The sequence below is a fragment of the Lycium barbarum genome, chromosome 11 (assembly GCF_019175385.1).
Source record: "Lycium barbarum isolate Lr01 chromosome 11, ASM1917538v2, whole genome shotgun sequence".
Lineage (NCBI taxonomy): Eukaryota > Viridiplantae > Streptophyta > Magnoliopsida > Solanales > Solanaceae > Lycium > Lycium barbarum.
The window spans coordinates 62,104,700-62,125,064 of NC_083347.1; the positions used below are offsets into that span (position 1 = coordinate 62,104,700).

Here is a 20,365-nt window from a genome sequence, read left to right on the forward strand (position 1 = left end):
CTCGTTTGTTTCCATCTAAACTCAACAACATCTTGAGATAAAGGGGTTAGATCTAAAGGGGTTAGGGGGTTAAAACCATAAACGACTTCAAAAGGTGACATGCCAATAGTGCTATGAATGACTCTATTGTAAGCAAATTCAACCAAAGGCAATTGATCTTCCCAAGATGTTAATTTTCCTTTAAACCATGGCCCTAAGCATAGAACCCAAGGTCCTATTGACAACTTCGGTTTGGCCATCTGTTTGTGTGGTGACAAGAGGTAGAAAACAACAATTTAGTACCAAGTCGTCCCCACAATTCTTTCCAAAAGTGGCTGAGGAATTTGGATCCCTATCGCTCACAATGGTTTTGGGAATACCATGCAACTTTACCACATGTTCAACAAACAAAGAGGCAACATGAGGAGCATCATCAACTTTATGACAAGCAATGAAATGAGCCATTTTTAGAAAATCGATCAACCACAACAAAGATGCTATCTTTACCCCTTTTGGTTCTAGGCAAACCCAACACAAAATCCATCGAAATATCAACCCAAGGTTGTTGAGGGGTGGGAGAGGGGTATACAAACCATGGGGAAGGAGTCTAGACTTGGCGCCGCGACATTCAATGCATTGGCCACAAATCTTAGCCACATCCCTCCGCATATGAGGCCAATAAAATTGCTCCTCAAGAATACCCAAAGTCTTATCAATCCCAAAATGTCCCATCAATCCCCCATTGTGTGCCTCCCTCACAAATAATTCCCTCCAAGAGCTCATGGGCACACACAAACGCTTGTTTTTGAACAAGAAACCATCAAACCTAGAATAGGGAGTAGACGACCTATCCCTAATCCACCTCTCCCTTTCCCACTCTTCGCAATCTAGAAAGATTTTGGCAAATACGGGGTCCTCGGAATACAATGTCTTCAAGCTTTCAAAACCCATCAATTTGGAAGACAAGGTATTAATCAAAACATGTTTCCTTGATAGGGCATCCGCCACTACATTCTCCTTTCCCTTTTTGTATTGGATTACATAAGGGAAGGTTTCAAGGAATTCAACCCATTTAGCATGCCTTTTATTCAACTTTCCTTAGGCCTTGAGATGTTTTAAGGACTCATGGTCGGTCCTAATCACAAACTCTTTAGGCCACAAGTAGTGTTGCCAATTACTCAAAGCTCTAATCAAAGCATACAATTCAAGATCATAGGTGGAGTAGTTCAACGTCGCACCCTTAAGCTTTTCACTAAAATAGGCAATGGGTTTTTGGTCTTGCATTAAAACGGCACCAATACCTACTTTGCTAGCATCACATTCAATTTCAAATATTTTGTCAAAGTCGGGTAATTGCAACAATGGTGTGGAGCTAAGCATTTGTTTCAAAGTTTCCAAGGCATTAGCTTGCTCCACACCCCAAGAAAAAGGTTTGTCCTTTCGGATTACCTCGGTCAAAGGAGCGGCTATAGTGCTAAATCCTTTAACAAAACGCTTATAGAAACTAGCCAAGCCATGAAAGCTTCTTACATCTCCAATGGATTTTGGAGTGGGCCAATTTCTTATGGCTTCTATTTTGGATTCATCAACCTCAACCCCCCTTGAGCTCACAACAAATCCCAAGAAAACAACTTCATCCACACAAAAGGAACATTTATCAACATTGGCATAAAGTTGTTCTCGTCTAAGCACTTCAAACACACATTTCAAATGACTAACATGCTCATCCATGGTTTTGCTATACACCAAAATATCATCAAAGTAAACAACCACGAATTTGCCAATAAAAGGTTTCATCACATGATTCATCAAACGCATGAAAGTACTAGGAGCGTTAGTGAGACCAAAAGGCATCACCAACCATTCATATAGACCAAACTTGGTCTTGAATGCAGTTTTCCACTCATCTCCGGGTTTCATCCGGATTTGATGATACCCACTCCTAAGATCTACCTTAGAGAATATGCATGAACCAGTCAACTCATCAAGCATGTCATCAAGACGAGGTATGGGATGGCGATACTTTACCGTTATCTTGTTGATGGCCCGACAATCAACACACATGCGCCATGATCCATCTTTCTTTGGTACCAAGATCACGGGCACGGCACAAGGACTCATGCTTTCTCTCACAACTCCCTTTTTGAGGAGCTCATCCACTTGCCTTTAAAGCTCCTTAGTGTCATCCGGGTTGGCTCTATAAGCCGGTTTGTTTGGCAATTGAGACCCCGGAACAAAGTCAATTTGGTGTTCAATTCCCCTCAAGGGTGGTAACCCTTTTGGGAGTTCCGTTGGGAACACATCATCAAATTCTTGCAAAAGAGAAGAAATAGAACTAGGGAAAGAAGGGGTTAGTTCATTAGTGTGCAAGGCATAGTCCCTATGCATGAGGAGAATCACCGGTTGATGCTCCCCCAATTCCTCCCTAATTTCCCCACAATTCGCCAAAAGCGACACCTTGGTTTTTCCTCTAAGCTCTCCTTTCTTTCCACTCACCTCTTGAGAACTACTCTTCTCTACTCCCTCTTCCCCAACATTCTTCTTTTGTAATGCACTATGACCCTTCTCCTTCAACTCCCTCATTTTGTTATAGATCTCACCCACTTGGGAGGGGGTCATGGGATTCAAGACATATTTGACACCATTGTGGACAAGGGTGTATTGGTTAGTTCTCCCATTATGGTTGACGGACCTATCATATTGCCATGGTCGGCCAAGTAGAAGATGACACGCTTGCATGGGGACAACATCACACAACACCTCATCGTGATACTTCCCAACGGCAAATTTGATGATAGCTTGCCTAGTCACCTTCAATTCACCACATTCATTGAGCCATTGAAGTTTGTAAGGGTTTTCATGGCGGGTGGTGGGAAGTTTCAAGAAATCAACGAGTGTGGTACTAGCAACATTGGCACAACTCCCACTATCAATGATCATGATGCTAGTATTTTGGTTAATGATGCACTTGGAATGGAAGAGATTTTCCCGTTGACTTGGGTCATCTATTGCTTTGCTTATCATGGTCCTACGCACCACATAGAGAGGTACAATAAGCTCTTCATCACCATCAACAACATCCCCTTCACTATCATGTTGTTCATTCTCATGATTGCCATCATACTCTCCCTCACACTCTCCCTCATCCTCACTATAAGTGTCCCTCAAAATAAACGCTTTTCGATTAGGGCATTCGCTTGCTCTATGACCGAAGCCATGACACTTAAAGCATTGAATAGGAGTTTTCGTACCTCCTTCTTTTGGCGCAAACTTTGGAGGTTGTTGGCCGACTTGCTTCTCAACTTGGGAATTCTTCACAGATGGTTTCTTGACTTCTTGCACGACGCCCTTATTCTTTTGCCAATTGGAGGAGAAAGCCCCTCGTTCTTTGTTATTGTTCCATGAACTCACATAGCCCCTTGACTTATTGATTTTGTCTTCCTTGAGACCCTCCTCTATTTCAATAGCTGCTTGAAGGGTCTCTTCAATGCTCCCATAGTTGTGGAGTCTCATTTGGGAGACAATGTCACCATTTAACCCGGCTCGGAACCGAGTCATAGCATTTAATTCATCCTCGTCAAAGTCGATCCTCATCTTGACAATTTGGAACTCATCATAGTATTCTTCCACACTCTTCTTGTTTTGCCTTAAGGTGTACACCTTCTTAAGTTGTTCTTGTTTGTAGCGTTCGGTGACATACTTACGCCGCATGGCCTCCTTCAATTCATCCCAAGTAGGTGTGGGCGGGAGCCCAATAATTCTTCTTGCTTTCACTTGAGTTTCCCACCATGTGGAGGCATACCCTTCAAATTGAGCAATGGCGTAAGACGTCTTTTTCACCTCGGACATGTCATTCGTCAAGAAGATTCTATCACAATGCATCACCCAATCAAGGAATGTATCGGGATCACTACTTCCTTTGAAGGTTGGGAGAGTAACCTTGATGGAATTGAGACTCGTGTCTCGCCCTTCGCCATAACCGTGATTCCCATTAAATTCTCCATCGTCGTCATAACCTTGATGGTTACGACCTTGGTACCCTCTTTGCCTACCCATGTGAGGGTTAGGACCATGTCTTCCACCCCTTCCTCGATAACCTCCTTGTGCTTGCCCTCGTGGCCTCCAACCTTGGTCACCATAATGTTCGTGCTCAAGTATAGCTTCCTCTATTTCTTCCTCATTTGGTTGTTGGATGTTTGGACGGTTTTGGGGTGGCATTGGTGCATTTAGGGGTGGGTCATTTGGATTTTGATCTTGTGGGAGTGGGTTGTTTCGTTGGCCTATGGGAATGTTGTTTGGTGGGGTGAGAGTCGTGTTTTGAGGAGTGTTTTGGGGAGTGGGGTTATATAGATGATGGAAGGTGCCGGGTGACAATGTGGGTGAAGTGCTTCGAGTAGCTCCGCTTGTGCCGCCTTGGTATTGCACTTGGGGCGAATATGAGACCTCCCTACTACCTCCTTCAATTGCTTCCACCCTACTTCCCAAGTTTTCCATTCGACCACCCATGTTTTCCATTCGACCACCCATACTATCCACCTTATCGTTCAAGGCTTGTAAGGCTCTCATTACATCAACTAGTGTGAGTTCCCCGGTGGGAACTCGAGTTTCATCCTCCGTAGCCATGGTACCTATTAAGACACTCAACAAAACAAGCAAACACGTTAGATTAGTAAAATCAACTCACAATCGCTCAAGTATGCGCACTTTTGATTGCCTCACAAATTGCTTCCGCCAAAGATTGTGTGCTTGTTAATGTCGACTAGTCACAAGGGTTCAAATTCTACTCTTGGTTGGAATAGATTCTTGTTAGACCAAGAAGAACGAGGACGACTCAATAAAACAAACGCACTTGAGCCAAGAAATTAACAACGAAGTAAAAAAAAATGAAATAAAAAGCACGAAAGGAATTGGTACGAAAGAAATGCGGACACAAGAACTAGCAAACACAAGTAGGAACAACTACTAAATGGCTACTAGTTGAGAGACACAAGAAAATGGAATGCAAAAATCGGGAAAATAACTAAAATTTCGGGCCCGGGTAGGTGATAACTTGAAAACACGACCGGGAAGCCCCAATTGATCCAAGGTATCAATTTGAAATAACGGAAATTTTTAAATTTCTGTACTCTTTTTTTTTTTTTTTTTTTTGTTCCCTACCAAAGGATTAGGGACATAAGACCATCAACTAAGGATCAAGATTTTTTTTTATTTTTTTGAGAAATGGAATCAAAGAGAATTAGAGTTGAAAAACCTGAAATGTGCAACCTGCGACACCTGTGCAGAACCTGCGACTCGCGGGTTCAACACGCGATGGTGATGTGCGTCTCGCAGATGATGCACCCCAAAATGCTCAACTCTCTGTCTTAAAGTGCGACACCACCTGCGACTCGCAGGTTCAACCTGCGATGGTGATCCGCATTTCGCCGATGATGCACCCCAAGTGTTCAAATCTCTGTCACCGGGCGCGACTCCACCCGCGACTAGCAGGTTCTACATGCGACTCGCATGTGTCTCATGTAGTGTCGCATATGGGCCAATTCGATGCCTTCTTTTTTTTTTTTTTTGCAAAAATCAGAAACTTAGACTAAGTATTTCTGATATTTTTGTTTTGTTGGACCACAAACACTTTTTCACAAATTTATTTGACAACTTTTGGATCAAATGGCCCTTTGGAGAGTCTTCTTCCTTATGAAGATTTGAAGGTCTTCAAGAATACAAGAACAATTCAAAAATTCAACTACCCTCAAATCAACTCCAAATTGGCTCAAATTTCGGATTTAAGTTCTCTTTAATGTAGAGAACAAAGCCCAATAGGTTTCAACCTTCAACTTCACCTTCTTCAACAAGACCCACTTTCAAGTTCTTGAAGCTTTGAAGCTCAACAATGGTGGAACACAAACCCTAACTCCAAATTGAAGATTTAGACTCTAGAAACACTAGGAAACTCTAATCTAACACTAGATTCAACAAAATCAACAAGAAAATTCGAGTTTTTTTTTTTTTTTTTTTTTTTGTTGAATCAAAACCCAAGACTAGATTTGATGGAACAAACCTAAGCTAAGCTCTGATGCCAATTGATACAAGATTAAGAAAGAAAAATAGAATTAACATGCAAGAAAAGAAAAAGATAGATAATTTGACACAACTTGAGACTTAATTTAGCAACCAAAGTTATAGAAAACTAAGACCTCTAAATTAAGAGCAAAAGAAACACCAAATTCTTAGGAAGACCTCAAGGGATTTGAATCCCAAGCAACCTTTCGTCTCAACAATTACACAATCCAAGGCTTCACAAGCTCTCAACACTCAAAAGAGTTTTACAATCTCAAAATATGAATAATCAAAATAGTCTAAGTCTTCTAAATGAAATAAACTACTATTTATACTAAGGCTCAAAAGAAGACAACTACACTATTACACTTTTACCCTTAATGAAGTAAGAGCCTTGTTTGGGTGTCTTCTTTTGGGAACAAAGCTTGAATTTGCAAATCTTCAAGTGATAGTCACATTGCAAGTATGACTATCTTCAACCCTCTTCTCCAAACCATCCTCCCACGCTATCATGAACACTTGAAATCCCCGGGAAGGTGCTAGAGTGTATTCAAGTATGTCCCTCCTCATGAACAATGTTTGCATAGCTTGAAGTTCCCTCGCTTGGCTCCTTGTAAAAGGTTTTGATGCCATTCGAGTTGTATCAAACATTGTCTCGTATATGTTCATTTCTAATCTTATCTCTCCTAGTGTGCCCATAAATCCATCGCAATATCCTCATTTGCGCAACTTTCATCTTCTGAATGTGAGAGTTCTTGACTGACCAACACTCCACCCATACAACATAGTTGGTCTAACCACCACTCCGTAGAGCTTGTCTTTTGAGTTTTGGTGGCACCTTTTTATCACACAAGACTCCGGATGCGAGCCTCTACTTCATCCACCCAGCAGTAATACGATGTGTGACATCATTAATTCTGTAAAGAATGGATCTTGGGCCTAACTCAACCCCAAAAGCTAGCTCATGAGGGGAGGATTGCCCAAGTCCATATAAGGAGATCACCCATCTCATTAACCATCGACATGACATTTTGTTTTTCATTCTGTAACACCCCACCTCGCGCCCAGGACTGCACATCTGAAGCGTGGGCAATTTAATTTGGGGGACCAACATCGGGTGAGATGGGGCCTGCTCTGATACCATGTAAAGAATGGTCTAACTCAACCCCAAAAGCTAGCTCATGAGGGGAGGATTGCCCAAGTCCACTGTCCATATAAGGAGAGCACCCATCTCATTAACCACCGATGTGACACTTTTTTTCAACCCATCTCATTAACCACCGATGTGGCACTTTTTTTCATTCTTCAACAAAGTCTGTTTGACAAAATTTAATTATGCACTTGGTTTATTTATTATACAATATTTATATATAATATAGTATTAAGTAGTAAGCCTTGGCGTAACTGGTAAAGTTGCTGCCATGTGACCAGGAGGTCACGGGTTCGAGCCGTGGAAATAGCCTTTTGCAGAAATGCAAGGTAAGGCTGTGTACAATAGACCCTTGTGGTCCGGCCCTTCCCCGGACCCCGCGCATAGCGGGAGCTTAGTGCACCGGGTTGCCCTTTATAGTATTAATTAGAAATTACATTTACAATTTGGTACAAAAATGTCATAGGAGCAGTGTTTAAATGAACGACAAAAAGGGCCTTTAACTTTTAATGGTTATTTTTTCTTTTAACTTTACATTTTGGGGCATATATATATATATATATATATATATATATATATATAGGGGCATCCCACTTATATATATACTAGTTTCTTGGCACATGCGTTGCACGTGTATGCCATATTTTGTAGAATACAATATTGCAAAATAATTTCAAAACAAAGCACCGAGTACAATAACTTGATATATGAATTTATGAAAATAGTCTTGTTTTAACTATACAAATAACTACATAGAATTGACTTACACTTATAGTCTGATGAAATATTGTGTATTTGTGTTGACATCTTTTTTTGATTGAATATATGTATTTATATGTAAATACATATGGATAATCTATGAAAAACCCAATAAGAATAAAAACATTTGAAGAATTATGGATCAAAATGATTGCCGCAAGAATACAAATCAAAGTTTGAATGTTACACCAACACGAGATGATTTCATATTTAAAAAAAAAAAAAACACTAAACTTGATATTAGGTTGACACACCAATATTATTGCTTTTTTCCCCTTAAATAAAACATCAAAAATAAAGCTAGTTATAGTTTATTTCACTAAAAGAGAGACCACTAATCTTTTTTGTTGGCTTTAATTGTCTTATTTGATATTGGACGTTAATCTTCATTGTTTGTTTTCGTCTTCATTGTTATTGAACTCCTTTCCCATGAAATAGGAAGAGACTTGTTTATCGTGAAATCAGTAGACTTTCTGTGTGAAGTCATGTGTTGGGGTTTTGAGAAGTAAGATGGTGGAAACACTACATAGCAAAATCTTTATGTTAATACAAAGTGTTTAACTATATTTCTTGTTTAATTATACAAATATAATTACTGATACCATCTTATACGCACAATATTTGATTCATAAAGCATTTTTAAGGAAGAACTAACGAAAGATATTATTTTATTTCGAATATTACTGAAGACTTGGACATATCATTACTCAACCAAATCATTTTGGAAATTCAATATATTCCAATCTAAAATAGTCACGTGATGTAAATATATAACAAAAGAAAGGCATGAGCGAAAAACCCATATTGGAATGCTGCGGACGTACAAAAAAGACAACTTCGTTATCACTATTCAAATCCACATTGACATATGTTTAGAGAAAATATTTGGTTTAACTTTCACTTAGATGTGTTATTCATTTAATAGTTTCACGAGAATCATAAGGAATAGCAAAAATCATCCTACTCCAAATATTTAAATTTTTTTCAAGCTAATTGGTCACGGCCCCTAACACAAAATTTCATCAGTATCATTAAACAATGAATTACATCTTCTCTAACAAAAGTAATAGTACTAACAAAAACACTATGATATACTCCAATCCTCCGTCCCAAATTAACAGTTACTTCAACTTTAAAAAAATTATCGAAAATTAATTCACTTTAGGAAATCAAAATTACAATTGGTAATTGTTTTCAACTATACACTTAATTGCACATTATTTGAGAAAAATAAATCAGTCTACTTTATTAAATAGGAGTAACTCAGAAAACTATGCTTTGGATTTATTATTTTTTAATAAATATATATAAAAAAAAACTAAATTAGCAGTTAAAAGGGAGGGAAGGAGTATCATATTGGTCCAAATTATTGAATCATACAAAATTTCTCAAAGCACAGACTACAGAAAATTGAGAAGGTGGTGTCGTTTGATCTTGTGATTCACCTTTTAAGAAGACCTTAATTGTGAAAACAACTGTTGTCATAAAATGTGTCATTGTAGGCCATGTGGAAACCGTGGATTGTTGCAATCAAAATTAAATATTATGTTGTGATAAAATTAGCCTAAAGGAGAAAGCCAAAACATTTGGATTAGCCATGAAAAGTTGTAAAGCATAAATATTGAGAAAAGCAAGGTGTATAGAGTGCTTGGATTTAAGAATTTACCAACGATGTACTGTAAGGTCTCTAATTGGCAAAGGAAGTGTTTTAAAAGAAAATGAAATGGCAACTACTCTTTCTCAATCGGTGGGATCTCTTTCTGAAAAGGCTTTTTTAGTTTGCGTTGGCTAATAGGGAGTTATTTATGGCATTTATTTAGAAAAAAATTAAATATGAAAATTATTGAGAGGGGTGTTAAGGTAATTTAACTTTTAAGTTTAGGAGTTCATGCTTTTAATATAATGTAGATAGACATAGATATATAGCCCATTGTTGAGAAGCCTAGCCCACCAGCAATGGAAAAACCCAAGATGAGAGCTTTTTGCTTCATATGGGAACCCAAGAGTTGACGACAACTATGATGGTAGCGATGCTTTTCTCCTCTCTTTTTGATTTCTTGTTACATTTTTATCTCATTGCTTTCCTTTTCCTTCTTTTGTTTCCTTTTCCTCCATCTCCTTCTCTCTTCAGCTCTTTGTTACCTTTTTTTTTTTTTTTGCCTTCATATGGTAACCTGAGAGTTGACGACAACTATGATGGCAGAGAGACTTTTCTCCTCTCTTCTTGATTTCTTATTATATTTTTTTCTCTTTGCTTTCCTTTTCCTTCTTTTGTTTCCTTCTCCATCTCCTTCTCTCTTTTGCTCTTGCTTTCTTTCCCCTTTTTCTTTCGTTCCTTCCTTCTTTCTATTCATCCACATTGTCAACACACCCTCTTTGGATTGACTAGATCAGCTTGAGCGTCCAACTGGCACCTATGTCATGTTGTATCCACATAAATCAGAGACGGGAAATGGAGGATCTGTGTAACATAATGTGCCCTTGCATTTAAAGGTTTACACAGGACATGTCCAACCATTTCAGATGCTTTTTCTTATTTTATCTTCTATTTGTGCTAGTTGCCTTGCTTTCCGATTTGATAATTTTTAATCTTGTCCAATTTTTATGACCCCACCTCATCTTTAACATTCTTATTTTTACAATGTTCATATGTGAATATGGAAATTCATTCCCATAACATAGTTGGTCTCATAATCTTTGAATTTGCCTTTTAATTTTTTGCATCTTCTAATCACGTAACCTTTTCATAGCACTCCTCTGTTTCACTTTTTCTATTTTAATTATGTGTTACATTTCTTTAAAAGAAATTTGTTTCGATAAGTGATTGAGTCAGTAAATTAGATTCTTTTGTTGATAGCATAAATAAGTGAATTGATTCTGGTATTAGATTGGTAGGAGAGGGTTTTGATAAGTAAATAGGCATAATACATAGATAGACACCTTAACTTGGCCTCAACTGGCAACTAAACACTCCAACTTTGAGAACGCACATCTAGACACCTAAACTCGTTCCCACTGTGTCTCGTGGAAACCCAACGCTGACATGGCACATAAATTTTGGAAGTGTCTAGATGATTAATTTGTAAGTTTGAGTGTTCAACTGACACAGTGGAGACAAGTTGAGGTGTTTAGATGATCATTTTATAAGTTGGAGTATTCAACAGATGGTAGAGGCAAAGTTTAAGTGTCTTTCTATGTATTTTGCCTACGTAATTTAGTTTTGGAAAATAGACAGTTAGTTGTGGGAAAATGGATATATCTCCCAGTTGTTAACTTGTTAGTCAGAATTAGCTGATTATATTTGATGGTGAATGAGGATTTTGGTTACGGTTGACATGTCTGGACCTTTTTATTGTTTCTGCGTCTGCTTATTGGGTTGCGCAGTGTCATGATTAAGAAGTAGGTATTCCAACTCATCGCCCTATGTCCTGTTCAAACTCTTGATTGGAATAAAAGTTTTCAGCTAGTTGGCTCTAAAGAGCTTGGCTTGACTACAAAATGTGATTGCTGTGAGATGAATGAGTCCGACAAACCAACAAGAAATTAAACTGAACATAGACTTTCAAAATGATTCTGAAGTAGTGAAAAGTATAAACTTTGCGACATTTGATCTGTTTTTGAAATTATATTAAACCTTAAACTGTAAAGATTCTAAGATAGAAGCATCTAAGCTTAGCTGTTGAGCATCATCATCAGCGCTAGAGTTCTGAAGGAAGCATTAAGCGGAGGGAGATTGAGAGACCAAAGGGATAGTGGAAGGAGGGGTAAGCAATACCTGTAGGTTTGTGGAAATGATTGGGCAGTTCCGCCAATTATCATGATAGCATATGAGATTGGAACAGAAAGCCAAAAGTAAGCAAACTTGTGCTGCTTGATTAGTATTCAAACAGTAATTGTGCTCAAGCTTGGCTCGTTAATGAACAGTCTTTGGTCGGTTCATATTCATGAGCCCCATTCATTTACCCCTAGCCTTTGATAATGAGAAATTTGATGTGGTGAAATAGGGGGATCGGTGCACCAGGTTTCAGTGCAGTGCTCTGGGTCCTGTCCTGTAGGAGTCTTCATTGCTTTGAAATTATTAGTCTTGATACTAGGAGTATTATTATCTTTGTACATTTGCTTATTTTTTTTAGTTCTCTATTACAACTTGACTGTTCCCTTACTTCATTTATCTTATCTTATTATGTTGTTGCTATTACTGTCTATTATTATTGTTGTCTTTGCATCTTTTCTTGAGCTGAGGGTCTATCGGAAACAATCTTCCTACCTTCACAAGGTAGGGTAAGGTCTGCGTACACTCTACCCTCCCCAGATCCCATATGTTGTTGTTGTATCTTCTTCTATCATGCCATTCTCCTAAAACGTTGGGTCAAGATATCTAATTGACTGCACTTTTGCACCGCAGTTCCTTCCAATCTCACTTAACGTCGTTCTTCTTAGTGGCATGACCCAATTTGTAGGGCTGTGACGGGCAACTAGCAAGCTCGCCCCACTAGGCGAACCGGGTGATATCATTTAACTCTTCCATTCTCAAGCATTTCACTATATTATAAATCCCCAAAATCGTTCAATATTCATAAAGTAAGCGGGTTTGAGCCTTGGAGCAACGGTAAAGTTGTCTCCGTGTGACTTATAGGTCATGGGTTTGAGCCATGGAAGCAGCCACTAATGCAAGCATTAGGGTAGGCTGTCTACATCACACCTCTTAGGGTGCAGCCCTTTCCCGGACCCTGCTTACGCGGGATGCTTTGTGCACTGGGCTGCCCTTTTAGAAGGGGAGTCTTAAAGCAACAGTAAAGTTGTCTCCGTGTGACCTATAGGGTTTTAGACGTGGGAGCTACCACTAATGCTTGCATTAGGGTAGACTGTCTACATCACACCCTTTGGGGTGCGGTCCTTCCTGGGACCTTGCTCACGGGGGATGCTTTGTGCACCGGACTGCCTTTATTCATAAAGTAGATAAGATCCATGTGTTAAACATCTCAACATAACTAGCTCAAACAACTCTGAAAAAAGAAGAAGCTCAAAGCAACTGAATACTGCATGGAGCAAACTCTGAAACGTGTAACAACCAGTACAGTTGTCCCAACAAACAAAAGGAAACTAAATTCATCATCCACGAAAGATGTGGGGCTTACCAGAGTCTTGTAACTAGCTCCTCGATGTCACCTTTTTTGGTCTATGGCTGTACATGTAATCATGAAAATGTGGGATGAGTCCATTGACCCAGTGAACGAATAACCATCCATAATTGTTTGGTCTATGGCTGAAACGTGTAACAACCAGTACAATTGTCTCAACAAACAAAAGGAAACTAAATTCTTATAGATGAGAGCACTCAAAGACAACCAGAGAGAGTGGAGCAAAACTACTCAAGGTAATCTTGCTTTGCAGAAACAATCCATCCTTAACCAGCTTGCAGTACTACTAGAAGCAATTCATGAACATAGGGCCCTGACTGAAGAGGAAATCTATTCAAAAATTGCTTTACTTGTTGAATTTGAGGAAATTGCTAAGGAGGAAGAGGTGGCATGGAGACAAAGATCAAGGGCTTTGTGGTTGAAGGAGGGGGACAAGAACACTAAGTTCTTTTATAAAACTGCTAATTCACACAGAAAATTCAACAACATTGATGAGCTGAATGTTAATGGACAGACTATCAAGAATCCTGAAGGAATTAAGAAGGAAATTGTTGAATTCTACCGGAAACTATATTTTGAAACTGAATCATGGAGACCAACTGGTGGTATTAGAGATGGCCTCAGAATTACAGAAGAAGAAAACCAGATGTTACAAAAGGAATTTGAAAACCAGGAAATCTTGAACTGTGTCAAACTATGTGCTGGAGACAAAGCTCCTGGACCTGATGGGTATACAATGGCTTTTTTGTTCATTGCTGGGAAGTAGTAGGTGAGGAGGTGATTGCTGCAGTAAAAAACTTTCATGATAGATGCTTCTTTGAGAAAAGTTTTAATGCCACTTATGTGGCTTTGATTCCAAAAAAGATGGGAGTCAAGGAGCTCACAGATGTCAGACCTATCAGCCTGATAGGTAGCATCTGCAAAATCATTTCCAAATTATTGACTGAAAGACTTAAGAAGGTGATGCACAAATTGGTAGATAACCATCAACTAGCTTTCATCAAAGGAAGACAGATAATGTATGCTATTCTTATGGCAAATGAGTGAGTGGACTCAAGACTGAGGAGCAGTGAGCCAGGTATTTTATGCAAGCTGGATATACAGAAAGCCTATGATCATCTCAACTGGAATTTTATTCTAAAAACTCTGGCTAAGAGAGTTCTAGATGGATCAGGTGGATAAAATTTTGTATTAGTTCAGTAAAGTTTTCTATCCTCATTAATGGATCTCCAATAGGTTTCTTCCCCTCTCAGAGAGGCTTAAGACAGGGTGACCCCCTATCTCCTTTCCTATTTATCATTGCTATGGAAGGACTCAATGATATGCTAAGAACTGCTCAAGAAAATTCGTGGATTAAGGGTTTCAAAGTTTCTAACAGAGTAGGGGAAGATATGGAGATTACTCATCTCCAATATGCTGATGATACTCTGATCTTTTGTGATGCTGACAGGGAGCAACTTGAAGCAGTACCAGGTTTACTAAAAGCTTCTTATATCCAGTAAATGAAGTAACTAATTTGTCCTCCTTGATTGAGGTTCTGGGAGGAAGATCTGGGGAATTGCCAACTGTTTACTTGGGGCATGCCCCTTGGTGCTAAAAGCAGGTCCATAGGAATATGGAATGGGGTGGTTGAGAAATGTGAAAAAAGGCTAGTGAACTGGAAGAGCCAATATCTATCCTGGGGGGGGGGGGGGGGGGGGGGGAATTAACACTGATCAATAGTGTTTTGGATGCCATGCCCACATACATGATTTCCCTATTCCTAAAAGTGTTATTGAGAGATTGGATCTCTTGAGAAGGAACTTCCTTTGGGAGGTTAATAGTGACACTAAGAAGATCCACCTGGTTAAATGAGAGGCTCTAATAGGAAGCAAAAAGGCAGGGGGCCTGGGAATCAGGAATTTGAAAGCTCAAAACCAAAGCCTTTTGATGAAATGACTTTGGAGATTTGCTTCCAATGAACAATCCTTGTGGAAAGAGGTGATAAGTGTGAAATATGAAAGGGAAAACAACTGGACAACTAAACCTGTAACTAGCACTTATGGAACAAGTTTATGGAGAGCTATCAGGAATCAATGGCCAAAGCTCAAGGGAAATTGCAAACTAAAGGCAGGAAATGGCATGAAGATATCCTTCTGGGAAGACAATTGGTTAGAACAAGGTAATTTGAAACTCTTATTCCCAGAATATATACATCCTCAACCAGCAACAAAATGCCTCTGTGGCAGAGATATGGTCTAATCAGGGGTGGAGTTTGAGTTTTAGAAGACTACTAAATGACTGGGAGATTCAGAGACTAGCAGATTTCTACAAGACCTTGGAGCAATTTAGGGGACCATCTGATGATGAAGACTGCCTAATCTGGCAGAATCACAAACTAGGCTAGTTTTTGAGGAGGCGGCATACAGACTTTTAACATTTACAGAAACCAGATTGACCACTGGCCATGGAAATTGATATGGAAAGTTAAGATCCCTTACAAAGTTTCTTGTTTTGTATGGCTGCTAGCTAAGCAGGCAGTACTAACTCAGGAAAATCTCATGAAAAGGGGTTTTAATTTTAGTCCAAGGTGTTTCTTTTGTGGTGAAGAAGCAGAGACTGTTAGTCACCTCTTTTATTCACTGCAAGACTACCTTTCAGATATGGAGTTTATTCATCAATTTGAAAGGTTTAACATGGATAATGCCTGAGAAAATTGTTCAAGTCCTGGAGATGTGGAATAGTTATGCCAACCTTTCTACAAAGAGAGATGGAGAATTATACCAGCTTGCATCTGGTGGTCTGTGTGGAGTGAAAGGAACCTTAGATGTTTTGAAAATAAGTGTAATTCTTTACAGAAGATGAAAATGAAGTGTCTTGCTTTATTCTACTTTTGGTGTAAACAGGAGTATATGGATGATCTAGAATCATTTATGGATGTCTTAGGTTCTATATAAGTTTTTGTTATAGGATTGAAGATCTTCTGAATACTCCTTTGTAACTATGAGACCTGTAACTGTTTTGTGACAGGTCTGATTTTTGGATAAATATACAAGTGTTACCTTTTCAAAAATAAAAATAAAAAAAATCACTAAAGAATGATTGAAGAAAAAATAATTTCTCCCAGTAGATTCCATCACCGGAGCAGGTTCAAAGTGGCTGGAAAAGTATTTAATCCCTATCCTCCAAAACTGTACCTGAGAGCATCTTTCTTGCTTGAGTTACTTTTATAACAACACTTTACTTTTTGTCTAAAACATGCATAATTCAATAGAGAACGTGCTAGATACCGGAAAACCAGTAATGGAAAGGTTAGCAGTGACCTCAATGCTTTGACTTATTTCAAATGAACTAGCTACTTCTATATCTCCATTAATCTAAAGAGGAAGCATGCAACAAAACATGGTTTGACATCCGTAGACCAGTCCATAAACCTTATTTATTCTAAAAACCCTAGTAACCCATAAGGGCTCTAAATTTGGAACTCTAAAGCAAATCTAAGAATCCCGAGGATTATATGTGATTCCACCTCATAGACCTCAACTTAGAGTTGGCTTTACCTCAATCGCTTTGAATCCTTCCACTTAACGATGGGTTCACTCCAATCCTTCTCCCATACTTGTTTGCGATCATAAACTAGATACCTCGTAACCTATTTCACCATTTAATCAAGATTTATAGGGCTCATACTGAGATTTATAATAGACCTCTAGAGTTGGAAGTTACCTTGCTAAACTTGTATTGCGTATATTCTACTTAATTCCATCTATCCTAAGATAAAATCCTACTCTCAGGTTCCAACTTTTAGTTGACTAAAACATACCTTTCCGGAGTTTTAATGATTGTTGTGGTCTATGGTAGTTGATCCTGACCTTAACTGTTTCTCATGATCAGCTATTAAATTTTACTTAAAGAGGGGATTGATGCCTTTGGTTTGAGGATATTAGTTCAGTAGAGTTCATCTGACTTAAAATATTCACTTGTTTTATCTTGTAATTTATTCATTAGTTCTGATTAAACAATTTTTGGGGATCTATGTGAGAGTTTTGATATGCTTAATTAAGATGTATACGCTAGTTCTTGGTTGCCTCAAAAGTGATCCTAAATGGCAGTTTTGCAGGCCTGGTTCGAGTGACATTGGTAAATTGGGCTGTGCTTCTTTAACTGTCTGGAACATGAGGACGTGGAAAGCCATGGTATGCAATTATTTTGGGTCCCGGTTGTATCCAAGTGCCGAATTTACAATACTATTTCCTTTCCTTTCTGCATGAGGATTCTAAAGCCCAACTCGTATCAAACTTTATTGAAGACAGTCCTTCCTCTTGGTGAAGATCCACCTCCAATTACTTCAGTATGCTTCAATCACAATGGAAAACTTTTAGCAGCTGCAGCTACTGATGGAATGATACACATGTTTGGTATCCTTGTCTGAGCTAGTGAACATAGTGCTGTAGACGTCCTCTCTTATACCTTGCATTAGGAAACTTTTAAATTTATTTACCATTCTCTCTACCTAATTCTCTCTCTCTCTATCTTTTGTTGTGAGTAATGGTGTTTGAGAGTGAATCTGTGCTTTCAGTTGACATGATCCCATAACTTTGCTGGCCTGCATAGCCAGCTTAACCTTAACAAGTGATAGATATGTCTGCTGGCTTGCAAATTATTGGATGGCCAGCACATGATTCGGCAATTAGTTCTGTTTTGTTTGGTTCTGATGAGACAAGCATTTTCACTTTGGGTATGGATGGAAAGGCAAGTTATTTAGCAGTCAGCAAATTCACTTTATTTTCTTTTCATGCATTTGAGTGCTTCTCCATATATGTAAGGTTGTCACCTTGCTGAAAGCTTTACTTTGTTACCTGCATTGTGAAGAATCTAACTCAGTAGTTTGTGAGGCAGATATTTGAGTGGAGTTTGCAGAATCAAGGCAAAGTACTTTGGTCAACAGATTGCAGCAGGTACATGGGATTGTTTAATCCTTTAGTTTTGGTATTTCATTCTTGTATGAAAATTCCAGTTAACTAGAAATGTTTTCTAGCCCTAGTCTCATGCTTGTGGATCAAAAATCATTTATCATTAGTTAATATACTTTCTATGAAGCAGCATATCTTTTATTTTTTTTTGTTTTCCCCATTAAATTTGTTCTCTAAGTTGAAAGACGTTCTCTTTTCCTGTCTTGTTGTAGAATAAGGTTCTTAACATCTATCCTCCCCGTGTTGCAGATTCTATAACCTTCAGAGTCTGTCACACTATAAGCATGAAATGGCTCTCGATGCTGATGGAAGAAAACTTCTTGTGACATCCAACTCCCTGAGGGCGCCTATATACCAGGTAAACTAGTTTCACACAGAATTATATGTTTAGGTTCATTTGCCTTGATGTTCTCAGAATCTAACTATTAGTTCATAAGCTCTAGGTTGGCCTCTTAACTGAAAATGGGCAATCATTTGTGGTGGTCACAGAAAATTGTCCCATCAGTAAAACCAACTGGATCTCTCTTTTAGTGTTAATAAGTACTGTTGGGAATAGCAGTGCACATACAATGTCACAAGGCCTAGGGCCAGTCTGATAAAATGTAGTTTCATTGGTCCTTGCTATGTCTCCTGTTCATTTCCAGTTACTGTTATATCTTTCCGTGCTGGTTTACTTATGTTAAGATTTATTGACACTACAAATAATTCTTTGTTGTATCAGGTCCGAGGTCATCCATATGGGATGAGAACTCTTCCTCACAGTGCATCTATAACAACAGTAGACTGGCATCCGACATCACCCGTCTTCTTGACTGGATCTGCAGATCACTCTGTTCGGGTTACATCTATGGCATGACGACTAAAGTAGTTGAATTGAAAATGTAATATTTATTCGGTTATCCAGTATCTAGGTGGACCTTGAAAGCTCTGTCCATTTTAAAGTTTGATTACAGCCATTAGGCAAAGGGATCATCAAAAGCAGAGAACAGAATATAAAGGTGGTAGCTCGGTCTACATGAGGCTTACGGAAATATTAATGAAAAAAAAAAGGACAGAGAAGAAGAGAGGTCGTGCTTCATGGACTCTTTGGGTACCTTAGATTGTACGATAATGGAACAATTGGTTTTGCTTAATGCAATCAGCATCTGAACCTCAATCCGATACATCGAGAAGGGATAAGCGTCGAATAATTGAATACATTGATAATGGTTGCTTGATGTACTTGGTGTTCTTATATCATAGCCAGTGTTTTGATTGTTCTACAAGAAATCAACTTTATAGTGCTGTCTTGCTTCAGGATAATTAATTTTGTAACCTTTTTATTGGGTTTAAAGTAGGTTTCATGATCTAAATCAAACAACCATTAATACCCATGCTCCACAATCTCAAAACCATCAATCCCAAGTTGACAATTTTGTTGGGAGGCACTGAAATTGTGCGAATGTGATGCACAAAAGTAATCTCGAGTGGAATTAGTTAATCTAAGAGCTTGTAGCTCAGCGTGCATAAACTGCTCACCATAGTTTTGGATAGAAAAGAGCCTAGGGGAAAAATATCTAAGTGGCAAAGAGCGTGTGATATTACAGAAGATGTGTTTTCGTATGACCCATGAACATGACTAAGAATATATGTATGAAATGAGAACCATGGAACCAAGCAGACTAGAAAGGTTCCAAGTGTTGCAGAGGGAAAGGAGCTCGTGGAGCGAGGTCCAAAGCGACACAAGAGCTCGCGATGGGGCTCGGGCCGCGAGGTGTGCAAATGGCAGAACGAAAAGTGGAGAATTTGGCTAAGTTTGGGGAATATTTTTAATTGGTTCAAATTTATTCAGATCACTAGAAAGTACTATATTAGTAAGTTACTACAAAAAGCAGATATTACTATGAGATAAGAAAATGTGGCAGTTCCCTCTTAGGTTATGTGAGTAAGTGCTTACCCTAAATGTGTATAGTCTGGTATGATTTTGAAGTATAGAGAAATTTCGGGAGTAGGTATTCCAATTTTCAGTTTAAGACAGATGAAATTGCCCTAGGTGTGATCCATGTCTACAGTTCAAAAAAAAGGTATAGCATATGACCGTAGGATAGGGTCGGATGATGAGGGAAGTTAGAAATAACCTTATATTTCACTTTAGTTATTCAGAGCATAATAAGAGAACATGATGCTACCAAGTGGATAGTAGAATAATAGTAAGTAAGTTTTGAGTAGATGCATTGAATTAGTAATTTCAGTAGGGCTAGTAGAGGTACGTTTTGAATTCCTCAGTCAGGTTAACACTAGTGAGTGGGTAACAATTTGAATACACCGAATGCGTGCTAGAACCCAACGAGTTT

The 20,365-nt window shown here is 38.7% G+C and overlaps 1 protein-coding gene across 1 annotated transcript in view; it reads left to right on the forward strand.

Annotated features, from left to right (window-relative positions):
- LOC132616635 (uncharacterized) overlaps positions 1-19,301 on the forward strand; it is a 59,839-nt gene extending 40,538 nt beyond the window's left edge. Inside the window, exons 11-16 of the mRNA XM_060331185.1 lie at positions 17,180-17,255; positions 17,369-17,477; positions 17,699-17,811; positions 17,959-18,017; positions 18,282-18,390; positions 18,754-19,301. Of these exons, the coding sequence (XP_060187168.1) occupies positions 17,180-17,255; positions 17,369-17,477; positions 17,699-17,811; positions 17,959-18,017; positions 18,282-18,390; positions 18,754-18,888 (601 nt within the window). The 3' untranslated portion in view covers positions 18,889-19,301. The remainder of the gene's footprint in view (positions 1-17,179; positions 17,256-17,368; positions 17,478-17,698; positions 17,812-17,958; positions 18,018-18,281; positions 18,391-18,753) is intronic.
- The last annotated feature ends 1,064 nt before the right edge of the window (positions 19,302-20,365 follow it).